This window comes from Aspergillus mulundensis (genome assembly GCF_003369625.1).
Source record: "Aspergillus mulundensis strain DSM 5745 chromosome Unknown scaffold_4, whole genome shotgun sequence".
Classification (NCBI taxonomy): domain Eukaryota; kingdom Fungi; phylum Ascomycota; class Eurotiomycetes; order Eurotiales; family Aspergillaceae; genus Aspergillus; species Aspergillus mulundensis.
In genome coordinates, this window is record NW_020797892.1 from 1171604 (window position 1) to 1188812 (window position 17209).

Below are 17209 nucleotides of genomic sequence, written 5' to 3' on the forward strand. Positions count from 1 at the left end.
AACCTACTGGTCCTGCTGGCGGCGGCGGCGGAGGAGGTCAGCCTACTGGTCCCGCTGGCGGTGGTGGTCAGCCAACCGGTCCTGCTGGCGGAGGTGGTGGAGGTCAACCTACTGGTCCCGCTGGCGGTGGTGGTCAACCTACTGGTCCTGCTGGCGGTGGTGAGCAGCCTACTGGCCCCGCTGGCGGTGGAGGAGGTCAGCCTACTGGTCCCGCAGGCGGAGGTGAGCAGCCTACCAGTCCTGCTGGCGGAGGTGGTGGAGGTCAACCTACTGGTCCCGCTGGCGGAGGTGGTGGAGGTCAACCTACTGGTCCCGCTGGCGGAGGTGGTCAACCTACTGGTCCTGCTGGCGGAGGTGAGCAGCCTACTGGCCCCGCTGGCGGCGGCGGCGGTCAGCCCACTGGCCCGACTGGCGGCCAACCTACTGGACCTGCTGGAGGAGGTGGAGGTGGTGGTGGTCAGCCCCCATCCGGCGGAGGTGGTGGAAGCTGCCCTACCGATCTTTCGGGCAACTACGAGTATCCTCACCTGATCATCCCTGTTGATTCGTCCTCCCCCAGTACAGCATACGGCACTCAGTTCAACGGAACTGTGACATCCACAGTCTCGACCATCTTCAACTTCGACATTCCCGCCACTGATTCCGGAAAGACCTGTAGCCTTGTCTTCCTATTCCCCAGACAGGAGGATCTCGAGACTTCTGCATTCGACTTCAGCGGAGACGGCACGATCCAGTTCTCCGCTCTGGAGACATACGCTACCCAGTCGACCACATACAACAACGCTCCCCAAGTCAGCCAGAACCTCGGCCAGTTCACCGTCTCGCCAGGCAACTCTTATGCCGTCTCCAGCTTCGCGTGCCCTGCTGGCCAGACTGTCAGCTTCGAGATGTCGACTCCCGGAAGCACCAACCTTGAATTCTTCGAAGATTACAACCCCTCACCGTGAGTTTTCCCGCACTACCCTCTTTTGTGTCTTGACTAACTTGCAATCAGCCTTGGTCTGTTCATGACCGTCTGTTAGATTGGAAAAAGGTGAATTGTCTGGCTACGGAAGGCATCCAATGATAGACGTTTGAAAAGCATGATGACCCCTAAATTTGTACAACATAACCTTCATATTTGTTACTGTTCTAGTTAGGTACACCGCTTTAATTACTGTTGGTATTCAATTCTTACTGTTTGATTTAATACTTGTGCACTTTGACTATGACCGCACACCGAGGGTCTGGATGTGGGCCAGTAGGTCTCGCTCTAGGCGCCTTGTCTGGGACCTTGGGTCTGTACTGTATTCGTCTGCCTAAGAATCTAGGCAGAATAATTTCCTCACAGCCTGGTCTGCATTCTTTACAGTGTGGAACGACGATGGAAATAGAACCGGGCGATGAAATCAGCAGAGAGAATCTTGTGCGGCCAGAACAGCAAGACTGAGCGAGTAACGAGATTGCGTGGCTGAGCCGGTGCTGAGACTGAAGATCAGGCTGGGCGGAGGCCGCGGGGATAGCGAGGAGGATCCTTATTTATAGGCAAGACCCGGTGGAGCACCGCATTGGACCCCAGAGTTCCAGCCAAGATGCTTTGTTTTTCAAGCCTCGCCCTTCCTCCTGAACTCATTTTATTCTCTTTGTTTCCTCATATTTAACGATCTTGTATTCTCCGTCTTTTCTCTCCACGTGTGCAATTTCCTGAATCGATCCTCGTCTATCGTCAGAATCCCTGCTTAGCCAGTGCCCGACCATACAAACGGGCGGCGCCGCGCTAGATGGACCGTCTCCCCGATAAATTGCCCTTCTCGAAGCGCCGGCTGCGGCCGCGAGTGATCATTTCGTGAGCTCAGACATCCAAACTCGCTCAATCGATCTTTGCTAACCTCTGATCTCCTCCCAGCTATATCGTTGACTATGTGATCCTCATGTTCGTGTCTCCAAACATCCCGCAAGTCGACACCGCTAACAAACAGACAGCGCCCTCGTCATCGGCTTCTGGATCATCGATCGAATCGAACCATACCACCAGCGCTTCTCGTTAAATAACATCTCCCTCCAGTACCCCTACGCCGTACACGAACGGATATCGATCTACGAGGCCGTAGCCTGCTCCGGAGGAGGACCGCTCATCATAATTGCAATCTACACGCTGTTCATCGACGGCCTATTCTCGCACAAAAAGCCAATCAATTCAAATGGGAAGAGGAAGTTTACCGGCCCATACCGGTGGAAGGATAGGCTTTGGGAGCTGAACTGCGGGTTTTTGGGTCTGATTCTCTCGCAGGCGCTGTGCTTTGTTATCACACAGGCGTTGAAGAATGCTTGCGGCAAGCCCAGGCCGGATATCATTGATCGCTGCAAGCCCAAAGCTGGTAGTGAAGATGCGAAGCCGTTTGGGTTATCGGATTATAGTATCTGTACAGGGGATCCGCATTTGCTGAAGGATGGGTTTCGGTCGTGGCCTTCTGGTAAGCTTTTCCCACTTAATTCCCGTGATGGTCTCGTACTGACCGTAGATAGGGCATAGCAGCTGTAAGATACCCCAACCGGGTTCGCTTCAAGCTGAATAACTACTAACTTGCGATTTACAGCTTCCTTCGCGGGCCTATTCTACCTCTCCCTCTGGATCGGCGGAAAACTCCATATCATGGACAACAAGGGCGAAGTCTGGAAGATGTTCCTAGTGATGTTCCCCTGCCTCGGCGCGACGCTAATCGCTGTATCCCGAATCATGGACGCGCGACATCACCCCTTCGACGTAATCACCGGCTCCCTGCTCGGCATCCTCTGCGCCACCATCTCCTACCGCCAATACTTCCCCTCGCTCGCCGAACCCTGGAAGAAGGGACGCGCCTACCCGATTCGATCCTGGGGTTCTGAGCCAACGTACCCAGGCGAAACTTATGGCCAGACAGACAGCACTGCTGCGCTGAGAAATCCGGAAGAAGAGCGATTGCGCGTGCACGAGCCCGAGAACGGCTCGTCTGTGAATCCGGAACCGATCCCTCATCCTCAGGCGTATCCGCCGGCGCATAATCCCTTCGTGTCGAATCCGTATCATCGCCATCACGACGGGAATTGGTCCTCGTCTAGTGAGGAGGATGTTACAAGTGGGTACGAGATGCAGCAAGGCTATGCGCGGACGCATAACCCCGGCCTCGGCGGGCAACTCCCGACGTACGAGCCTGGTATGTCATATCGGTCTCAGACGCAGCTCGCATCGGGGCCGGGTTCGAGCACGGGACCAATGCACCCGGAGGCTGCCATGGCGCCTGCTCCTGCGACACGAACGCACGATAACCAGTTCTAAGACCATTTTGGATATTTTTTTCGATGATACGAACTAACGATTTAAACGGTTTCTTGGCAATATTGTCATCTCTTGGATTACAAAAATTGCTTTCCCTTGCTTTTGGTAGGATGTGTTGAACACGGCATTGATATCAGCTTCTGTACCATTAGCGGCGTTGGATCTGCGTCTTGTTTAGCAGCTGACCGACCTACTCAATTGTTACTGCTTCTTAGATATACGCCACCTATCTAAACCTGCTACCTATCTATCTTCCTACCTCTTCTACTCGATTAGTCTTCTACTCTTTTACCTCTCCCTTCAAACCAGCCATCGAAACCAACCACCCCCCGTTCTGCAAATACTGAAACACGCCCCCGGGATCATACTTCCCCGCAATAATTCTTAAGCTGGCCAAATTCGCCGCCCCGTAACTCCCCAATGGGTCCTGATCCGGCGCTGCATAGTTCGCATACTTGAAGGGTAGATACGTCCCGTTCTTCTTCGCCACCCCTCCAACCGCATTGACGATCTTGCGCATTGCATCCTGAATCAGGGGTGCATCGGTGGGGTTCGTATAGTCGGCTAGGATGAGGAATACTGTATTGCCAGTCAACATACAAAAAAGCCAGACGAACTGGTGACAACGGTTGGCGGCGATAGAGATACGTACTTTGATGCTTAACCGCCGGTAGACCGAACGGATTCCCGCCGCGGTCCTGCGCGGCGTTTACGGAGTGCGAGGTCATGGGCTGGATGACCATCGTTAGGCCTGCGCGGTCGAGATGGGATAGGGCGGTTATTGCTTCCAGGCGCGCTTGCTCTGCGGCGTGGTAGACTTCTAGGTCTGGGAGGGTTGTTGTTGTGCGCATTTCGTGCCTAGGCTGGATCATTAGAGCAAGATCGATTTGTGGAGAGACTGGGATGTAGCATACAGCATCTTGCTCCCCTCCAGAACGTCCGAGACACCCTTGGCCATGGCTGATACTGTCCTGGTGCCCGGCGGAACAAGGTATCCTGTATGTGGTATATGGTGGAATGGCCTGAAGATCTCCGGATGGTCGCCTTCAACAGGTCCGGAGTATGTAAATGTCACAAAGGTCCGGTCATTAACCGTATGATAGATCAGACAAGACTTATTGTCAGACTCGATGAGGTCGTGGTAGATCAGTAAAGCCGAGGCAAACGCCGTGTTCTGCGAGGCGTCGTAGAGCCTGTTCTCGGACCACAGGGTGTTGGGAAGGGTTGTCATAATTACTTTTGTGATTATTCCTGTAAATTGTGTTAGGAGAGCTGGAATATCGTAGGAGTGGGAGTGGACGAGAGAAAGACGAACCGAAGTTCGAACCACCCGCCTTCAATGCCCAAAAGAGATCCGCGTTCTCGTGTTTGCTGGCGCGGACAACCGTCGAGTCAGCGAGGACGACCTAAACACCATACTTAGCATCACCTCATCATCTCACTGCGACGAAGACCAGAGCAGAAGCACGCACCTCATACTCAACAACCCCCATGCACCCGACACCCACCTCACCACACTGATACGAAAGCCCACCACTCAGAAGTAAGCCGGCCACTCCAACCCTGGGCTCTCTACCCCCCGCAACAGCAAGGCCATATCCATCGAGCCGTTCATATACATCAGCCCAGCGCAATCCCACGCCGATCTCTACAGTCTCTTTGTCCGGCGAAAGAACAAGCTGCGTGAACTCGCCCTTGCAGAAATAGATCACGATGCCGCCGTCGTTGGAACTGAATCCGGGATTCTGGAGGTGGCCGCCGCCGCGGATGGAGAATTTGGCGTTGAGGAAGCGGATTAGGGCTAGGGCTTGCTGGACCTGGGGGACTGTTGTCGGGGTTAGGATTACGGTGGGTGCGAGGTAGCAGGTTGGGGACCTGGATGTTGTTAGTCGGTGAGTATAGGCGGGAGATGGGAAGGAAGACAGGAAGGTACCATGGCTGGGTCCGGTGCTCTTCGTAGAGAGGGGAGCCCTTGGTGATGGCATTGTCGCCGAATACAAGGGTGAAGACTTGGGCTAAGATAGAGTGACGAGCTGGTTCCTTTCCGTCTGAAGTGAGGGAGATGAAATCGGAGAGGATGAACTCTAGTTGAGAGCGCTGAGCGAAAGTTAATGAGAGGGAGTCTAAGAGGGCAGAAATTGATAGGGGAGGCATTGTGCCTGGGCTCGTAGATGAAGGGACATTGGAAGTCTGATATTGGGAGTTGGCCCTCGTTAGAGGCTGCTGAGGGATCCTGTACCGGCAATGCAGCTAAAGAATCCTGCAACGTACGATGGATGATTCCCCGCACTAAGAATGTCGCCGCTTGCATAAATCTAGGTTAGTCCTTTGAGAGATGGAAGTAGCGATGGAAGACTTTTACTGCCTCATCCTGATCAAATAAGTAAACCCGAGACTATGAGCCCAAACAGCCCTTGAAACTGAAACTCGATCAATATCCAAACTTTTAACCATGTCCCAAGCCCCTTTCGTATATGTTCAAATCGAATTCACTCCCTCCTCCCCCTCCATCTCGCGATAGAAACCCGCAACCAAGAAGGCCAACTCTAACGCCTGCTTCTCATTCAGTCTTGGATCACAGAATGTCGTATATCTCTCCCCAAGCCCCTCCTCCGTCAACCCCCCAGCACCGCCAACACACTCCGTAACCGCTTCCCCAGTGAGCTCCAAATGCATACCACCCAGGAAACTACCAGCGGCCCTGTGAATCTCAAGCGCCTGCTTCAACTCAGACAAAATATCCGAAAAATGCCTCGTCTTGACGCCGTTCGGTGTGGAGCGCGTATTCCCGTGCATCGGGTCGCATTGCCAGACGGGGATGTGGCCCGAGGCTTGCACGGCGCTGATATGCCCCGGTAAATGGGTAGCGATGTTTGCTGCACCGTAGCGGGAGATGAGAGTGACTTTGCCGATTTCGCGGGTTGGGTTGACGGTGTCGAGGAGGGTGGTTAGTTCGCTGGGGGTCATGGAGGGCCCGATCTTAATGCCGATGGGGTTGGCGATGCCGCGGAAGAATTCGACGTGTGCGCCGGTTAGTTGGCGCGTGCGATCTCCGATCCAGAGGAAGTGGGAGGATGTTGCGTAGTAGCTTTTTGAGGCGGGGGTTTGGGATGGGATTGGGCCTTTCCCGGGAATAGGTGCGATGATGGGCTGGTGGGTGGATGGTGGGGGAGGGTCTTTCAGTAGACGGGTCAGGCTGGTTTCGTATTCGAGCAGAAGGCCTTCATGGCTGGTGTAGACGTCGACTGTCTCGACGCCGCGGTCGGTGTCGATTCCCACAGTTTGCATGAAGCGAAGAGCGTCCTTGACTCTGCTGACGATACGCTCGTACTTTTCCTTAATGGAAGGGGTGATGACATGGCCGAGACCCCAGTCGAGAGGCGAGTGCAAGTCTGCAAGCCCCGAGGAGAGCGAAGCGCGCAGGTAGTTGAGTGTAGCTGCAGAATGGAAGTACGCCGAAACCAGCCGCGAAGGATCCGGACGGCGGGAGTCAGGCGTAGCATCGAAGCCATTGATATTGTCTCCACGGAACGATGGCATTTCAACACCGTTAACGACCTCCATAGGACTCGATCGAGGCCTGATGCCTTTAGCCCATGATCTCGTGGCGAAAAGGAAATAAAGACTTACTTGGCGAACTGCCCTGCAATCCGAGCAATCCGAACAACCGGCATATTGGCACCTGGCACACGTCAGATCTGACTTTATATTCAAAGAAAGATATGTCAACATACCCCAAATCAAAACCAAGCTCATCTGGAGAAGAAGCTTGACCTTGGCCTCGATCATATCCTGGTTACAGTAGTCGAAGAGCTCAGCGCAGTCCCCTGCGACGACTTAGCAACGTCTCATTCAAAACCACGGAGGAAAAAAGCTATACCTCCTTGCAAAACAAAAGCCTTGCCCAGCGCGACATTCTTCAAACTCTTCTTGAGATTCGCAATCTGTGCGGGGGGTCAGCAATGCACCCCAGACAAACCGTCCGATTTCTATCTATAGATATCGGACGAAAATAGGAGAATAGGCAAAGTCATACCTCATGAGTAGTAACAAGAGGAGGGAGCTTCTCTAACTTCTGCAGCGCCAACTGGACACCCTCAGCATCGTCATAGACGACGTCCTGCTTGATGGGCTTCGAGGTCCAAGCTGTTATGGGAACGTCAACAAAGAGGTCCGGCAAAGACTGAGAGCAATGAAAACGCACACTTTGGGTTCCAGCCCTCGGCACTCATCTTGAAGGGATGTTATGCGACTGTGATCAAACGACTTGGAAGGGCGATTAAGTAGTAGAACGTGATGTTCGGATGGTAAAGAGAAACAAAACTCGAACAACCAGGCCAGCAAGCAAGTGATTGATGCAAGGGGAGGATTTTGAAAAGGACAAATTTACAGACAATAAAGAAGTAAATATAGCCTAAAAGACCTTGCTGTAGTCATCCGAGAGGAAGAACAGGGTCCATGGTCGGTCGAGTCATCGCAGCGCGGCTATTCGCGGATGAAGTGGGGCACGTGATGCGGGTGGGCATGATCCATGTAGACAGTCCCTTGCGCAGTCCAAGAAAAGAATAACATATGTATTCAGTACGGTATTCACATAGGTATGCTTTATTCACAAAGTATGCAATCAAGCAAATCCAGCACCAAGACACAGAAGGGTATGAGAAGCAAACTCCCAAACTACCGCCCAATGCATAAAAAAGAACTTAACAACGCCAATTACTCAACCAGAGGACTTCCAACAGTAGGCTTGAACGCAAGACTCTTTCGTCGAGCAGCTTCCAGTCTAGATTTCAATTGACGTGATGGTGCCTCCTCCGAGGCCTTAGAGAAGAGACCCTGCCGTGTTTGCTTCGGAGGACATGTTTGCTGAACGAGTCTCGACCGCTGAGACAGGTAGAATGGAGTCGCAGGGGACATGCCAATGCTGTCCATGTTGTAACCAAGCGCAGCAGCACTGGGAGTCTTCGGGGTCTGCCAGAGCTTCCGGTTCGCTTCGGTGTGGCCAGCTCCGTAACCTGGGGAGTTGTCCGGCGTGGAGCGCTCCCTGCGCGAAAGTGGAGTTGCACTTCTAGACATACTTCCAGCAGCCATAGATGGCCGACGGCTGGATGAAGTCCCAGCGTTACTCGCTTTGACAAGGGTTCCGTTGATATTGCTCAACGCCCGGGGTTCCATGCTCTTGCGACGCTTTGCACCTCCCCGGGGAATGATGGTGCTGTCGACGGCATAGGGTGTCTCGTCGACCCATTCGTTTCTTGCCTCGCAACTACCTTAGGTTAGAACAACTTCATTCAAAATGAAGGAATGAACTTACTTCAAGACCCAGCCAACCCCAACACACTTGACAAGCCCTCCAGCCTGCCTAACCTTCTCCAAGGTGCGAACACCACCATCTTTGAAAACCACGTGGGTGATTCCAACCTTGCCGTTTACCGAGCCCGTATCCTCATCCGGCGACACGCTCATTCGCGGGTTCCATGACCAGTTCCGGATGCACCTGGCTCCCATCTGCTGCAGAAGCTCAATGAAAATGCCGCTGGCATCCTCGCCTTCTGTGGTGTGAACGTCTACGTAGACAACAGCGCCGCTTAGACAGGCTGGAGCTTGTTTGACGGGCGACGCTTGTTTGCGGGGCGATTTGATAGGGCTTGCTGAGCGAGGTGTCCGAGCACGAGAAGGTGTGCGAGCGCGCGGCGTCGGTTGAGCACCGACAGATTTCCTAGGGCTTCCTCTAGACAGAGATTGTCGCGTTGAACTGTACGATAGCCGGGCCGACTTCCGGGGAGGGGATTCCGGTGGAGCGAGGACAAACTCGCGAAGTCGAGGTGATGAGCGGAGTGGAGAGGTAATCGATGTAATCGATAGAGAGCGACCACGCTTTCGGTTGATCTTCAAGGGGGACACTTCGCCCTCTGGCTTCAGAGGCACCTTCGAGACAGTATGGAATGTTTGCCTGGGAAGCGATGGATTTTTGGCCGGCGTTGCAGGAACAGGAGATACCACTTCATTCTCCTTTTCTTCTACAAATGGATTGAGAGTAGCGTAATCTGCAGGCTCAACCTGCTCTCTTTCCACTCTTTCCCCATCGTTTCCACCATCGCTTTCATCATCGGAAAGGTCTTTGAAAATGTCGAAACCATCTGATGTCTCGTCGTCCAAGATTTCGGCCATTGGGCTCCTCGCCGGGTATTCTGACTGTGACTCCACAACCTCATCGACCTCATCGACATCATCTACCTCGACCGCTTCATCAGCAATGTATACCTCGTTCGCCTCGCTTGCTGGCTCATCTTCCTCGTCTTCATAGACGTCAAGCGCCGGAGGGCTGGGGTCTTGTCTTCGAGGACGAGGCTTAGCCGAAAGAGTTGGCGCGTTGGCAAAAATATCATTCCTAGGTGTCCGAGACGCAGCGCTTGGGAGGTCACTAGGTCTCCCCAGGGAGAAAACACCTCTGCGGCGCGGTCTCTCGGCCTTCGCAGGGCTGCTCGCTTTCCACTGACTAAACTGCTCAGCCAGTAGAGTAAAGCGAGGGCCACGATTACGATGTGGCGGCTCCTGGGGCGCCTTCGGGGTATTTTGCGCATAGTCAATGGGGAGAGCGGGGCTGTCGGATATATCCTCTTCATTTTCTTCTGGAGTGACAGGTTCTGGCGACCGGTGCTCGGTGTCAACGGCAGTGATAGTAGGCTCGCATACTTCGACGAATGGCAGAGTTGGCGCCCAATGGGTCAGGAGGAAGTTCATGAACGGGGTGTCCTCAACCTCTTCGATCTCATAAGGCTGGACTGGTCCGGTACTTATAAGGTGATCGGCGGCAGCCTCACCAACAAGGGTCGGCCCATCGTTTCCATGACGCATGGAGCCGTCACCGTCAGGTATATCTTCATCTTCAGATACAGTCTCTTCGTCATGCTCATGTTCATCATGCATGGCGGTATTGTGCATCCTTGTGTCCCGAGCGGTAGAGTCGTCAACGAAGACATCCTCCAGTCCATTGCCGAAACTGAATCGAAATGGCGACTGTTCTCGTTCCTCGTCGGATTCGATATCATACTCGTCTTGCTCTGCATCTGGTTCTTCGTAATCTGCTTGTTCGTAGGCATTTTCATCGAGCTGTTCTTCAGAGTCATCGGCTTCGGATTCCAGCTGGTGGGGATCATGCGGCGTTGTGTTCTCATCGTCTTCATCCTCGTCGTCTTCCAATGGCTCTCCAAAATCGTTAGCTGCCAAATAATCTTCGGCCTGCTTGACCTTATGGTGAAGAGCCTGCTCTGCATGTGCCAACTCTTTATCAAGGTCCTGAGCATCAAGTGGAGAGGCTTCGTCTTCAGAAAGCATTCCTTCATCTTCCTCTTCAACAGATACCTCGGATTGTTCTTCCTCCAACTGCTCACTCTCTCGAGCAATAGGGCTCTCTTCAGGGGCCATTCCCATATCATCGTAATCAGCTGAAAGCTCATCCGCCTCATCAGCTTCATCAGCTTCGTCAGCCTGGAACTGCGCTGCATCTTCGAGATTCTGCCCACGAAGCGGCGACTCGTCGTACATCGAGACCGTCTCGTCGTCAGTCTCCGTATCTGCTTGTAATCTCGATTCCTTGGCCAGCGATGATGGTACAGGTGGCATTGAGCTCTTGAATGGTGTGACAACCTTCCGCGCGGGGCTCATGAGTAGGCTAGACTTGAACGGAGTCGAGTTCTGCTGTTGGTCGGGTTGTGGTAATGAGAATGAGGCGCCAAAAATGCCCTTCCTAGCAGACATCTTGAGAGGTGAGTTCTGTCCTGGAGTGAAGTTCGGCTGTGAGATTGTATCGCCTGCGCCGAACAAGCTTCGTGCGGGCGTTCCTATGTTTGCCTTCCTCGCGGACATCCTGAGAGGGGAATTTTGGGTTGGTGTCGTTTCTGGTCGGCTTAGCTTCGGCTTCTCGGAGAGAGATATTCCCCCTCGTTTTGGTGTCTCCTTCAATGTGAATTGGAAGGGCGAGGGAGGGGGTCTTCGCGCCGGGCTGGACATAAACTCTGAGTCGCCAAAGTCGAACATCTTCGGGGGCGCAAAGGTCGGCTCGCCATTCTCATCGAGGCGATTCGATGACTTGTTCGGTGTGAAGTTGACTCTTCTCACGGGAGAGTCAAGGCCGGAGACAGCTGGCATACGCTTCTGAGGAGAGTGGACTATAAGCTTGATAGCATCCTTTTCGCCGCTCAATTCATCTTCCTCCCCGTCGGAGCTGGCGTATGATGAAATGGCCTTTGCAACCTGTGTAGCTTTCTTCGGCGACAGAGGCTTAGCGCCACCCTTTTTGGCTGCCGCAGGCTTGCGTCCTCGGGTAGATCCCGCGGGAACCTTGCGAACTGGTTTGGCAGCCATTCCATCGTCATCCTTTGCGACAATCGTTCCTCTCCTGCGTCTCGTAGGGGCTGGCGCTTCACTTAGATCCATCTCGGAATCCGACAATTCTTGGAATGTGACCTTCTTCTTCGTCTTCGCCGGCCCGCGCAGCATAGCAGAGCCTGTGGTTATGAAAATCTCGGTCGGCCCTTGTGATGACGACAATTCGTCACTGTCTTGAGAAAGCGCATTCCTTCGCGTATTTTCCTTCAAAATATCGTCAGGCGAAGGCGGCTTGTTCGACGTACCCTTTGGTCGCCCCCTAGGTTTTGAAGTTGCCGCTGGTTTTGCGGTTTCTTCCTTTTTAGCCTTTGGCCTTCCCACTCGTTTCTTCGGCGCTTCGGACACGGGAAGCTCGTCGTCGTCGCTTTCACTCTCGCTGTCATTTTCCGGAGCAGCAGCAGCCTTCCTCCCGCGTCCCGACGTAGACGTAGTTTTCCCTTTTGTCCCAGCTGCCTTCCCGCGGCTCTTTGTTTCAATAACCCCAATCTCGTCATCTGTTTCCTCTGATTCTGACCCGGAATGTGAGTCCGATTGTGTCACTGCTGCCCGGGCGGTCCGTTTCTTCGTTTCAGCAGCCTTCGTAACTCTCGCGCTCGATTTGCTCGCTGTTTTCGTGGTTGTGCCCTTAGCTCTGCCGCGCGTGGCCCGCTTTGGTGGTTCTTGAGGGATGACCGCTGCTCGCGCCATTATGTGTATTCGAGCGATATCTAAGATATAGGTAGATCAGACAATGTTGTGCGGTGAATTTTTGTCGCGATTAGAGGGAGCCGAATGTCGTCAGTCCGCAACTGCTCATCGTGCGACGCGTTTGTTGTGCCCCGAGATAACGAGCCCTGTACCGCACTGCTGTTAGGCGCAGTCTCCAGGAGATAAATAGGGCTTCAGCGGCCGTCGCGAATTGTTGATAGGGTTATTGTCGTCTGTTGTCGTCAGCTTGGAGCTGCGTCGGGCCGACCGGTGCAAGGTGGTGGGTGTTTGTCACGAGGTTCCCGGATTTGATGATCACGTGCACCCGTTGCCTATGGCAACAGTGGCTTGCGGATATTATGCACATAAGTCGGCATCTAGTTTTATGCACGCTCTATAGAAAAACTCCTTGTCTCCAAAAGAAATTATAATTTGTCAAAACTAATTGAGTATCCAAACAACGACCGAACAAAATGCAGAATATATATACATGTATGTATAGAGTTTTCAAATCATTTATACCATGGTAATGATCGCAATGCTCGCCGCAACTACACTCGACAAGACAGCAGGGAAGACCCTGGACGAATCGCTGCCCATAACGGAGACAGGGTTGTAGTCAGCAGGAGTGGTGCTGTTGATGGTTCCATCCCAGCAGTATCGGTTGAAGCACTGGGTGCAGATATCAGGAACGGTCTCGTTTGTGCGGTCGAAAGAGCGGCTGAGGATTGCACAGCCAACGCAAGCTGACCAGTTGCTGTCCTCGGTGCTGTTACCCATGGTCGCAACGGCGTAGCCGTTCAGGATGGTGTTGTCTCGCTGGTCGATCTCGGTGCTGAGCTGGAAGGTCGAGAAGTTGGATATGGTGTCCTCAGTCTGGTAAACAAACGGACGGCTGGCCAAATAGACAACCAGAGGAGCAGAGGTGTTGCTGCTGTTGCAGCCGAAGAAAGTGGGACGTTGGGTCAGGTTCAGGTTGATGAAGGTGTTCACGTCAGGAACCGCTGGGAACTCGGTTCCGTTGCCGATACCGGTGGAGTTCAAGCTACGCTCGTAGGTGGCGACGAGGGAAGTACCGTTGGCCCAGCCGTTGATATCAGCAGAGGAGTCGACGGCGAAGATGACATCGACGTGGCGGTTAGGCTGGATGAGCGGGTGCAGGGGAAGGTTCTGGCCGTCCTCACCACCGTCTACGACGTCGAGGAGTTGCTCGTGGGCGTAGGGCGTGAATTCCGGCAGCCACTGGTAGAAAGGGTTGGGGTCGTAGACAGCAATATCATTGTCGGCCTCGCCGATGTCCGCAAGAATGTCGCCGATGACGTTTGTCAAAAAGTCCGGAAGACCGGTACTATTGAGCTGGAGGAAGAACTGGTTGAACAGACTGGACGAAGTGCCCATGACAAACCCAGCGTTGTCGAAACCACGAACACAAGTTCCATTATCTGGGATAGAGCCATTGACGAAGCGGGAGCCCAAAAATTCAATCGGGGCAAATCCGAAGACGGTAGGATCAAAGCTACCAAATTCCCAAGGGTTGAATTCGTAAACAGTCGTGTTGTCGGGGATCAGTAGTTCCCCAGGGAATCGACCATCCGCGACCAGAATTGGCAGCGGCATCTCGGCGTTCTGGAAATTCTGGCCCAGGGCAATGGACGACCAGGTGTAACTCGGACCCCCGCGAACAGCATCGATCAGCTGGTACGAAAGCGCACGGCCCCTAAATGATGTTAACATGGCACTAGAAAGAGGTAAGGAATATACATACCAGTAATCTGTAAGCGAGGTTTCGAATCCAGCATCGTTCTTGCCCTGTACTGAATCGTAGAGGTCTCTGTAATAGCCCGCGGTATCGAGAATCTGGATACCGCCCTCGTCAGGGCCTTCAAAGATGGAGTTTTGGAACTGCCACACGTTATCGTTCGACTGCAGCGACGAGATGGTGGTGAAGTTGTTAATATAGATAGAGCCGACAAGCCAGCCACCACCGCTGAGACCAGACAGATATGTCGCGGATTGCAGCAAGCCACCGAGCTGGCCCTCAGCCGTTGAGTTATCCGTGCGGCTGTCAAAAGCCTTGAGGGCTCCGGCACCGTTCATCAGAGCACGCCATCCTCCACCAGAGACTGCGATTCCAATGTTGGGCAAATTCGAGGAGTTGCTGCCGATGCGATCCAGATATCCGACCGTGTCAAAGTTTCCAACGCTAACATGACCGAAGAAGTCTCTCAGGGCGTCTCGCGTGACATTGCGACGAGTTCGAAGCCAGGATGTCTCATTGGGCGAAAGCTCTGTCGCAAGACGAATTTCGGGACGATTGGAAGGGCAAGTGACGTTCGCAGGGGTGTATCCGTCGGGGGCATTGGGGAATGAGCGCTGCACCGGAGATACTCCGGTCGATGCGGCACCTGCAGGATTCAGATTGGATTAGAACAGCGACGCCCGATGATGGATATTGAAGCATACCAGACAGCAATCCTGCCAAAGCAACCACCGTAGTTGAAGTCTTCATCTTGTTAACCCGGAAATGCTGCTCACAGCTGTAGCGGCAGCGCAAGGTGTCCGAGAACAAAAATGGCAGAGAGAAGGGGGCTTCTGCCTTGAGGCCGGAACGAAGAGTAATATATGAGGGTGAGACACGATGGACCAGGGCAGCTCAGCCAAATTTAAGGCGAAGGAATGGATCTCACGAGGAGGGCCATGCTAACAACGGGTCCTCGGTAGCCAAGCGTGCTAGAGATCACAGCTGGGTGGGCCAATCCGTTGAACTACGGATCGCCATTGGTGTCGATTCAGTAGTCCATGATATCACAGGGCAGGGGGTTCCGGCAATTCCGCTGGATAAGGGCTGAAATCTGCAGCAAGGAGTTCGCTAGCGCTGATGCTCTATCCTGGACTGTGGCTGGCATAGAGTGGGTGTCGGGCAGTGCAGCCAGTGCTGTTCAGCCGAACAGCCCACACAGAATCATCATATTTTCGGCTACCAGCCTACCACGAATCAGCAAACAAAGTCTGAATCGACGATTTGATGATAGCTCACCGTCATGCTAAGAAAATGTGGCTTTGACTCTAGTCCGATCCATGGAACAACAGTGCAGCGCAGCTATAATGCATAGTCATAACGCCGTAAGCCATGCATTAGCGGTGACCCAAGAAAAAGAAATAGCAGGCTGCAAGATTATTTCTTCAAATTGTGGCTGCTGCTTGCGGGGACTGTGGGCCATGGCCCATTGCCCAGCAGCCCAGGTGAAGACTGGAGATAATAATATAGGAAAACCGAGGGCGAAGATGGAGAGTCCGAGACAGGGTCAGCGATCGGATGCGAGTACGAACTGCCAGTCTGCCACCCACGGAGCTAACGCCGGAGCGGACCCCCCGGAACCCGGCGGAATCTACAGCGCCGGCTGGTTTTACTTTGATTGTGCATCAATTGGATAATTATAGCCTGAGATTCAGAGTTGGTTCATCATCCAGTCATTCAGGTTTCCCGACATCTGGGCTGGTACCAAGTTACCAGCAAACAGCTGCAGGCTGCAGTGACGCTCAATCATGGTTGCTTCCCCTCTTCAGGCCTCCAGGGCCCAGACTGCTATCTGACCTACCAAGGCTCAACAAGCCCACGCACCGAATACCAAAAGCAAGGCACTGCTGCACTGACAAAACACCTCCCTCTCGACCCTCTGACTCGAGTCACTCGACAAGCTCATACATCACATCAGTCCTCAACGTGAACTTGGTCCCGCGGAACACCGAATCCCCACCATGAAGCAATTCGCTCTGCTGGAAGACCAAGACCGACCCCGTCCTCGGGAAGACCCTCACATGCCTCTCCTTCTCCTCGTACCGTGGCAAGAAGGACGTCGCACCGCCCAATAACGGCCCATCCAGATCTATATTCTTGGCTTCCCCCTCCACCTCGGCATCAGTTGCCCGCTTCAACTCTGTGAGATCCTGTTCCCCGTCGCCGTTCAGATACAGGTGCACTGTGAAATACGATCGCTCGCGCTTGTCGGGCGTTGTATAGTGTGCGTCCCAGTGTGGGCGGAAGTACTCGCCGCCGACGTACTATGGTAATCACATCAGTGTTCGTGGCACCGACGATGCAATTGAAGCTGGGTATATAAGGCCGTACTAACCTTAAGAAACCTCAACCGCTCATTGAATTTCGTGAGCTGGTACGTCTTATTCCTCCCCGCGAGGCCCGTGACAAGCGGCCTATTCTCCAGCCTCTCAATCCCCAACTCCCGCAAGAAAGGCATAAGTCTCGCTTGCAGTTTATCCGCAATCTCAGAATCATCCAGGATAATGCGGCCGCAGTTGCGCGATTCGGTGGATATCTTCTGGCGGCCGCCGCCGATGTTGATCATGGCTCGCTCCCATGTCTGACCGTCTGGCGTGCTGGCCTCTGCTATGCGCAGGAGCTCTTTGCATTCGGACTCGGTGAGGGCGTTGTCGATGACTGCTGCGAGGTATCGCTTGTATTCTGGGAGCGCGGGGTTGGTGGCTGCGAAGTCGATCACTTGGCAGTGGGCGCTGGCGGGGGGTTGCGGGGGCAGGAAGTCGGAGGTCTTTTGGTAGGGCATGTTGGCTTGCGCAGTGATGATGGCGGGTTTTCTTTGGAAGACCTAGTCTACTAAGCTTTTGTTATTGCTTGCGGACAGTTGATATGTGCTTTGATTAAAGTTGCGGCTGAAAGACGGCTTAATATACCGTATCCTGAGGTGCCTGAGCTCGGGCTGGGGCAGTGCTGCCTGGCAGGATTCAGACCTAGGTACCTAACCCATCACCATACATGAAAATTCAGCCACGGGCAGTGCTATCTGACCAACCCCACTCATG

The 17209-nt window shown here is 53.6% G+C and overlaps 7 protein-coding genes across 7 annotated transcripts in view; 2 read left to right on the forward strand and 5 right to left on the reverse strand.

Moving 5' to 3' along the window:
- DSM5745_04899 (putative GPI anchored cell wall protein) overlaps nucleotides 1–1022 on the forward strand; it is a gene marked incomplete at both ends in the record, with an annotated part of 3621 nt that extends 2599 nt beyond the window's left edge. Inside the window, 2 exons of the mRNA XM_026746915.1 lie at nucleotides 34–943; nucleotides 995–1022. Of these exons, the coding sequence (XP_026604395.1) occupies nucleotides 34–943; nucleotides 995–1022 (938 nt within the window). The remainder of the gene's footprint in view (nucleotides 1–33; nucleotides 944–994) is intronic.
- Nucleotides 1023–1760: 738 nt separating this feature from the next.
- DSM5745_04900 (phosphatase PAP2 family protein) lies at nucleotides 1761–3295 on the forward strand (the record flags this gene model as incomplete). The annotated part of the gene is made up of 5 exons (XM_026746916.1): nucleotides 1761–1825; nucleotides 1886–1912; nucleotides 1963–2453; nucleotides 2506–2517; nucleotides 2577–3295. The coding sequence occupies 5 exons, from the start codon at nucleotides 1761–1763 to the stop codon at nucleotides 3293–3295; spliced, it is 1314 nt and encodes a 437-aa protein (XP_026604396.1).
- A 280-nt stretch (nucleotides 3296–3575) lies between these two features.
- Nucleotides 3576–5449, reverse strand: DSM5745_04901 (FAD-binding oxidoreductase; the record flags this gene model as incomplete). The annotated part of the gene is made up of 6 exons (XM_026746917.1): nucleotides 3576–3874; nucleotides 3948–4153; nucleotides 4210–4546; nucleotides 4611–4701; nucleotides 4768–5170; nucleotides 5229–5449. The coding sequence occupies 6 exons, from the start codon at nucleotides 5447–5449 to the stop codon at nucleotides 3576–3578; spliced, it is 1557 nt and encodes a 518-aa protein (XP_026604397.1).
- Nucleotides 5450–5773: 324 nt separating this feature from the next.
- On the reverse strand, nucleotides 5774–7527 carry DSM5745_04902 (3-deoxy-7-phosphoheptulonate synthase class II; the record flags this gene model as incomplete). Its single annotated transcript, XM_026746918.1, has 6 exons — nucleotides 5774–6875; nucleotides 6926–6977; nucleotides 7030–7122; nucleotides 7176–7239; nucleotides 7332–7441; nucleotides 7500–7527. The coding sequence occupies 6 exons, from the start codon at nucleotides 7525–7527 to the stop codon at nucleotides 5774–5776; spliced, it is 1449 nt and encodes a 482-aa protein (XP_026604398.1).
- A 484-nt stretch (nucleotides 7528–8011) lies between these two features.
- DSM5745_04903 (uncharacterized protein) lies at nucleotides 8012–12373 on the reverse strand (the record flags this gene model as incomplete). The annotated part of the gene is made up of 2 exons (XM_026746919.1): nucleotides 8012–8561; nucleotides 8610–12373. 2 exons carry the CDS (start codon nucleotides 12371–12373, stop codon nucleotides 8012–8014), a joined length of 4314 nt encoding a protein of 1437 aa, XP_026604399.1.
- Nucleotides 12374–12889: 516 nt separating this feature from the next.
- On the reverse strand, nucleotides 12890–14882 carry DSM5745_04904 (lysophospholipase family protein; the record flags this gene model as incomplete). Its single annotated transcript, XM_026746920.1, has 3 exons — nucleotides 12890–14090; nucleotides 14139–14778; nucleotides 14837–14882. 3 exons carry the CDS (start codon nucleotides 14880–14882, stop codon nucleotides 12890–12892), a joined length of 1887 nt encoding a protein of 628 aa, XP_026604400.1.
- Nucleotides 14883–16060: 1178 nt separating this feature from the next.
- On the reverse strand, nucleotides 16061–16953 carry DSM5745_04905 (uncharacterized protein; the record flags this gene model as incomplete). The annotated part of the gene is made up of 2 exons (XM_026746921.1): nucleotides 16061–16435; nucleotides 16507–16953. The coding sequence occupies 2 exons, from the start codon at nucleotides 16951–16953 to the stop codon at nucleotides 16061–16063; spliced, it is 822 nt and encodes a 273-aa protein (XP_026604401.1).
- Nucleotides 16954–17209: the final 256 nt, after the last annotated feature.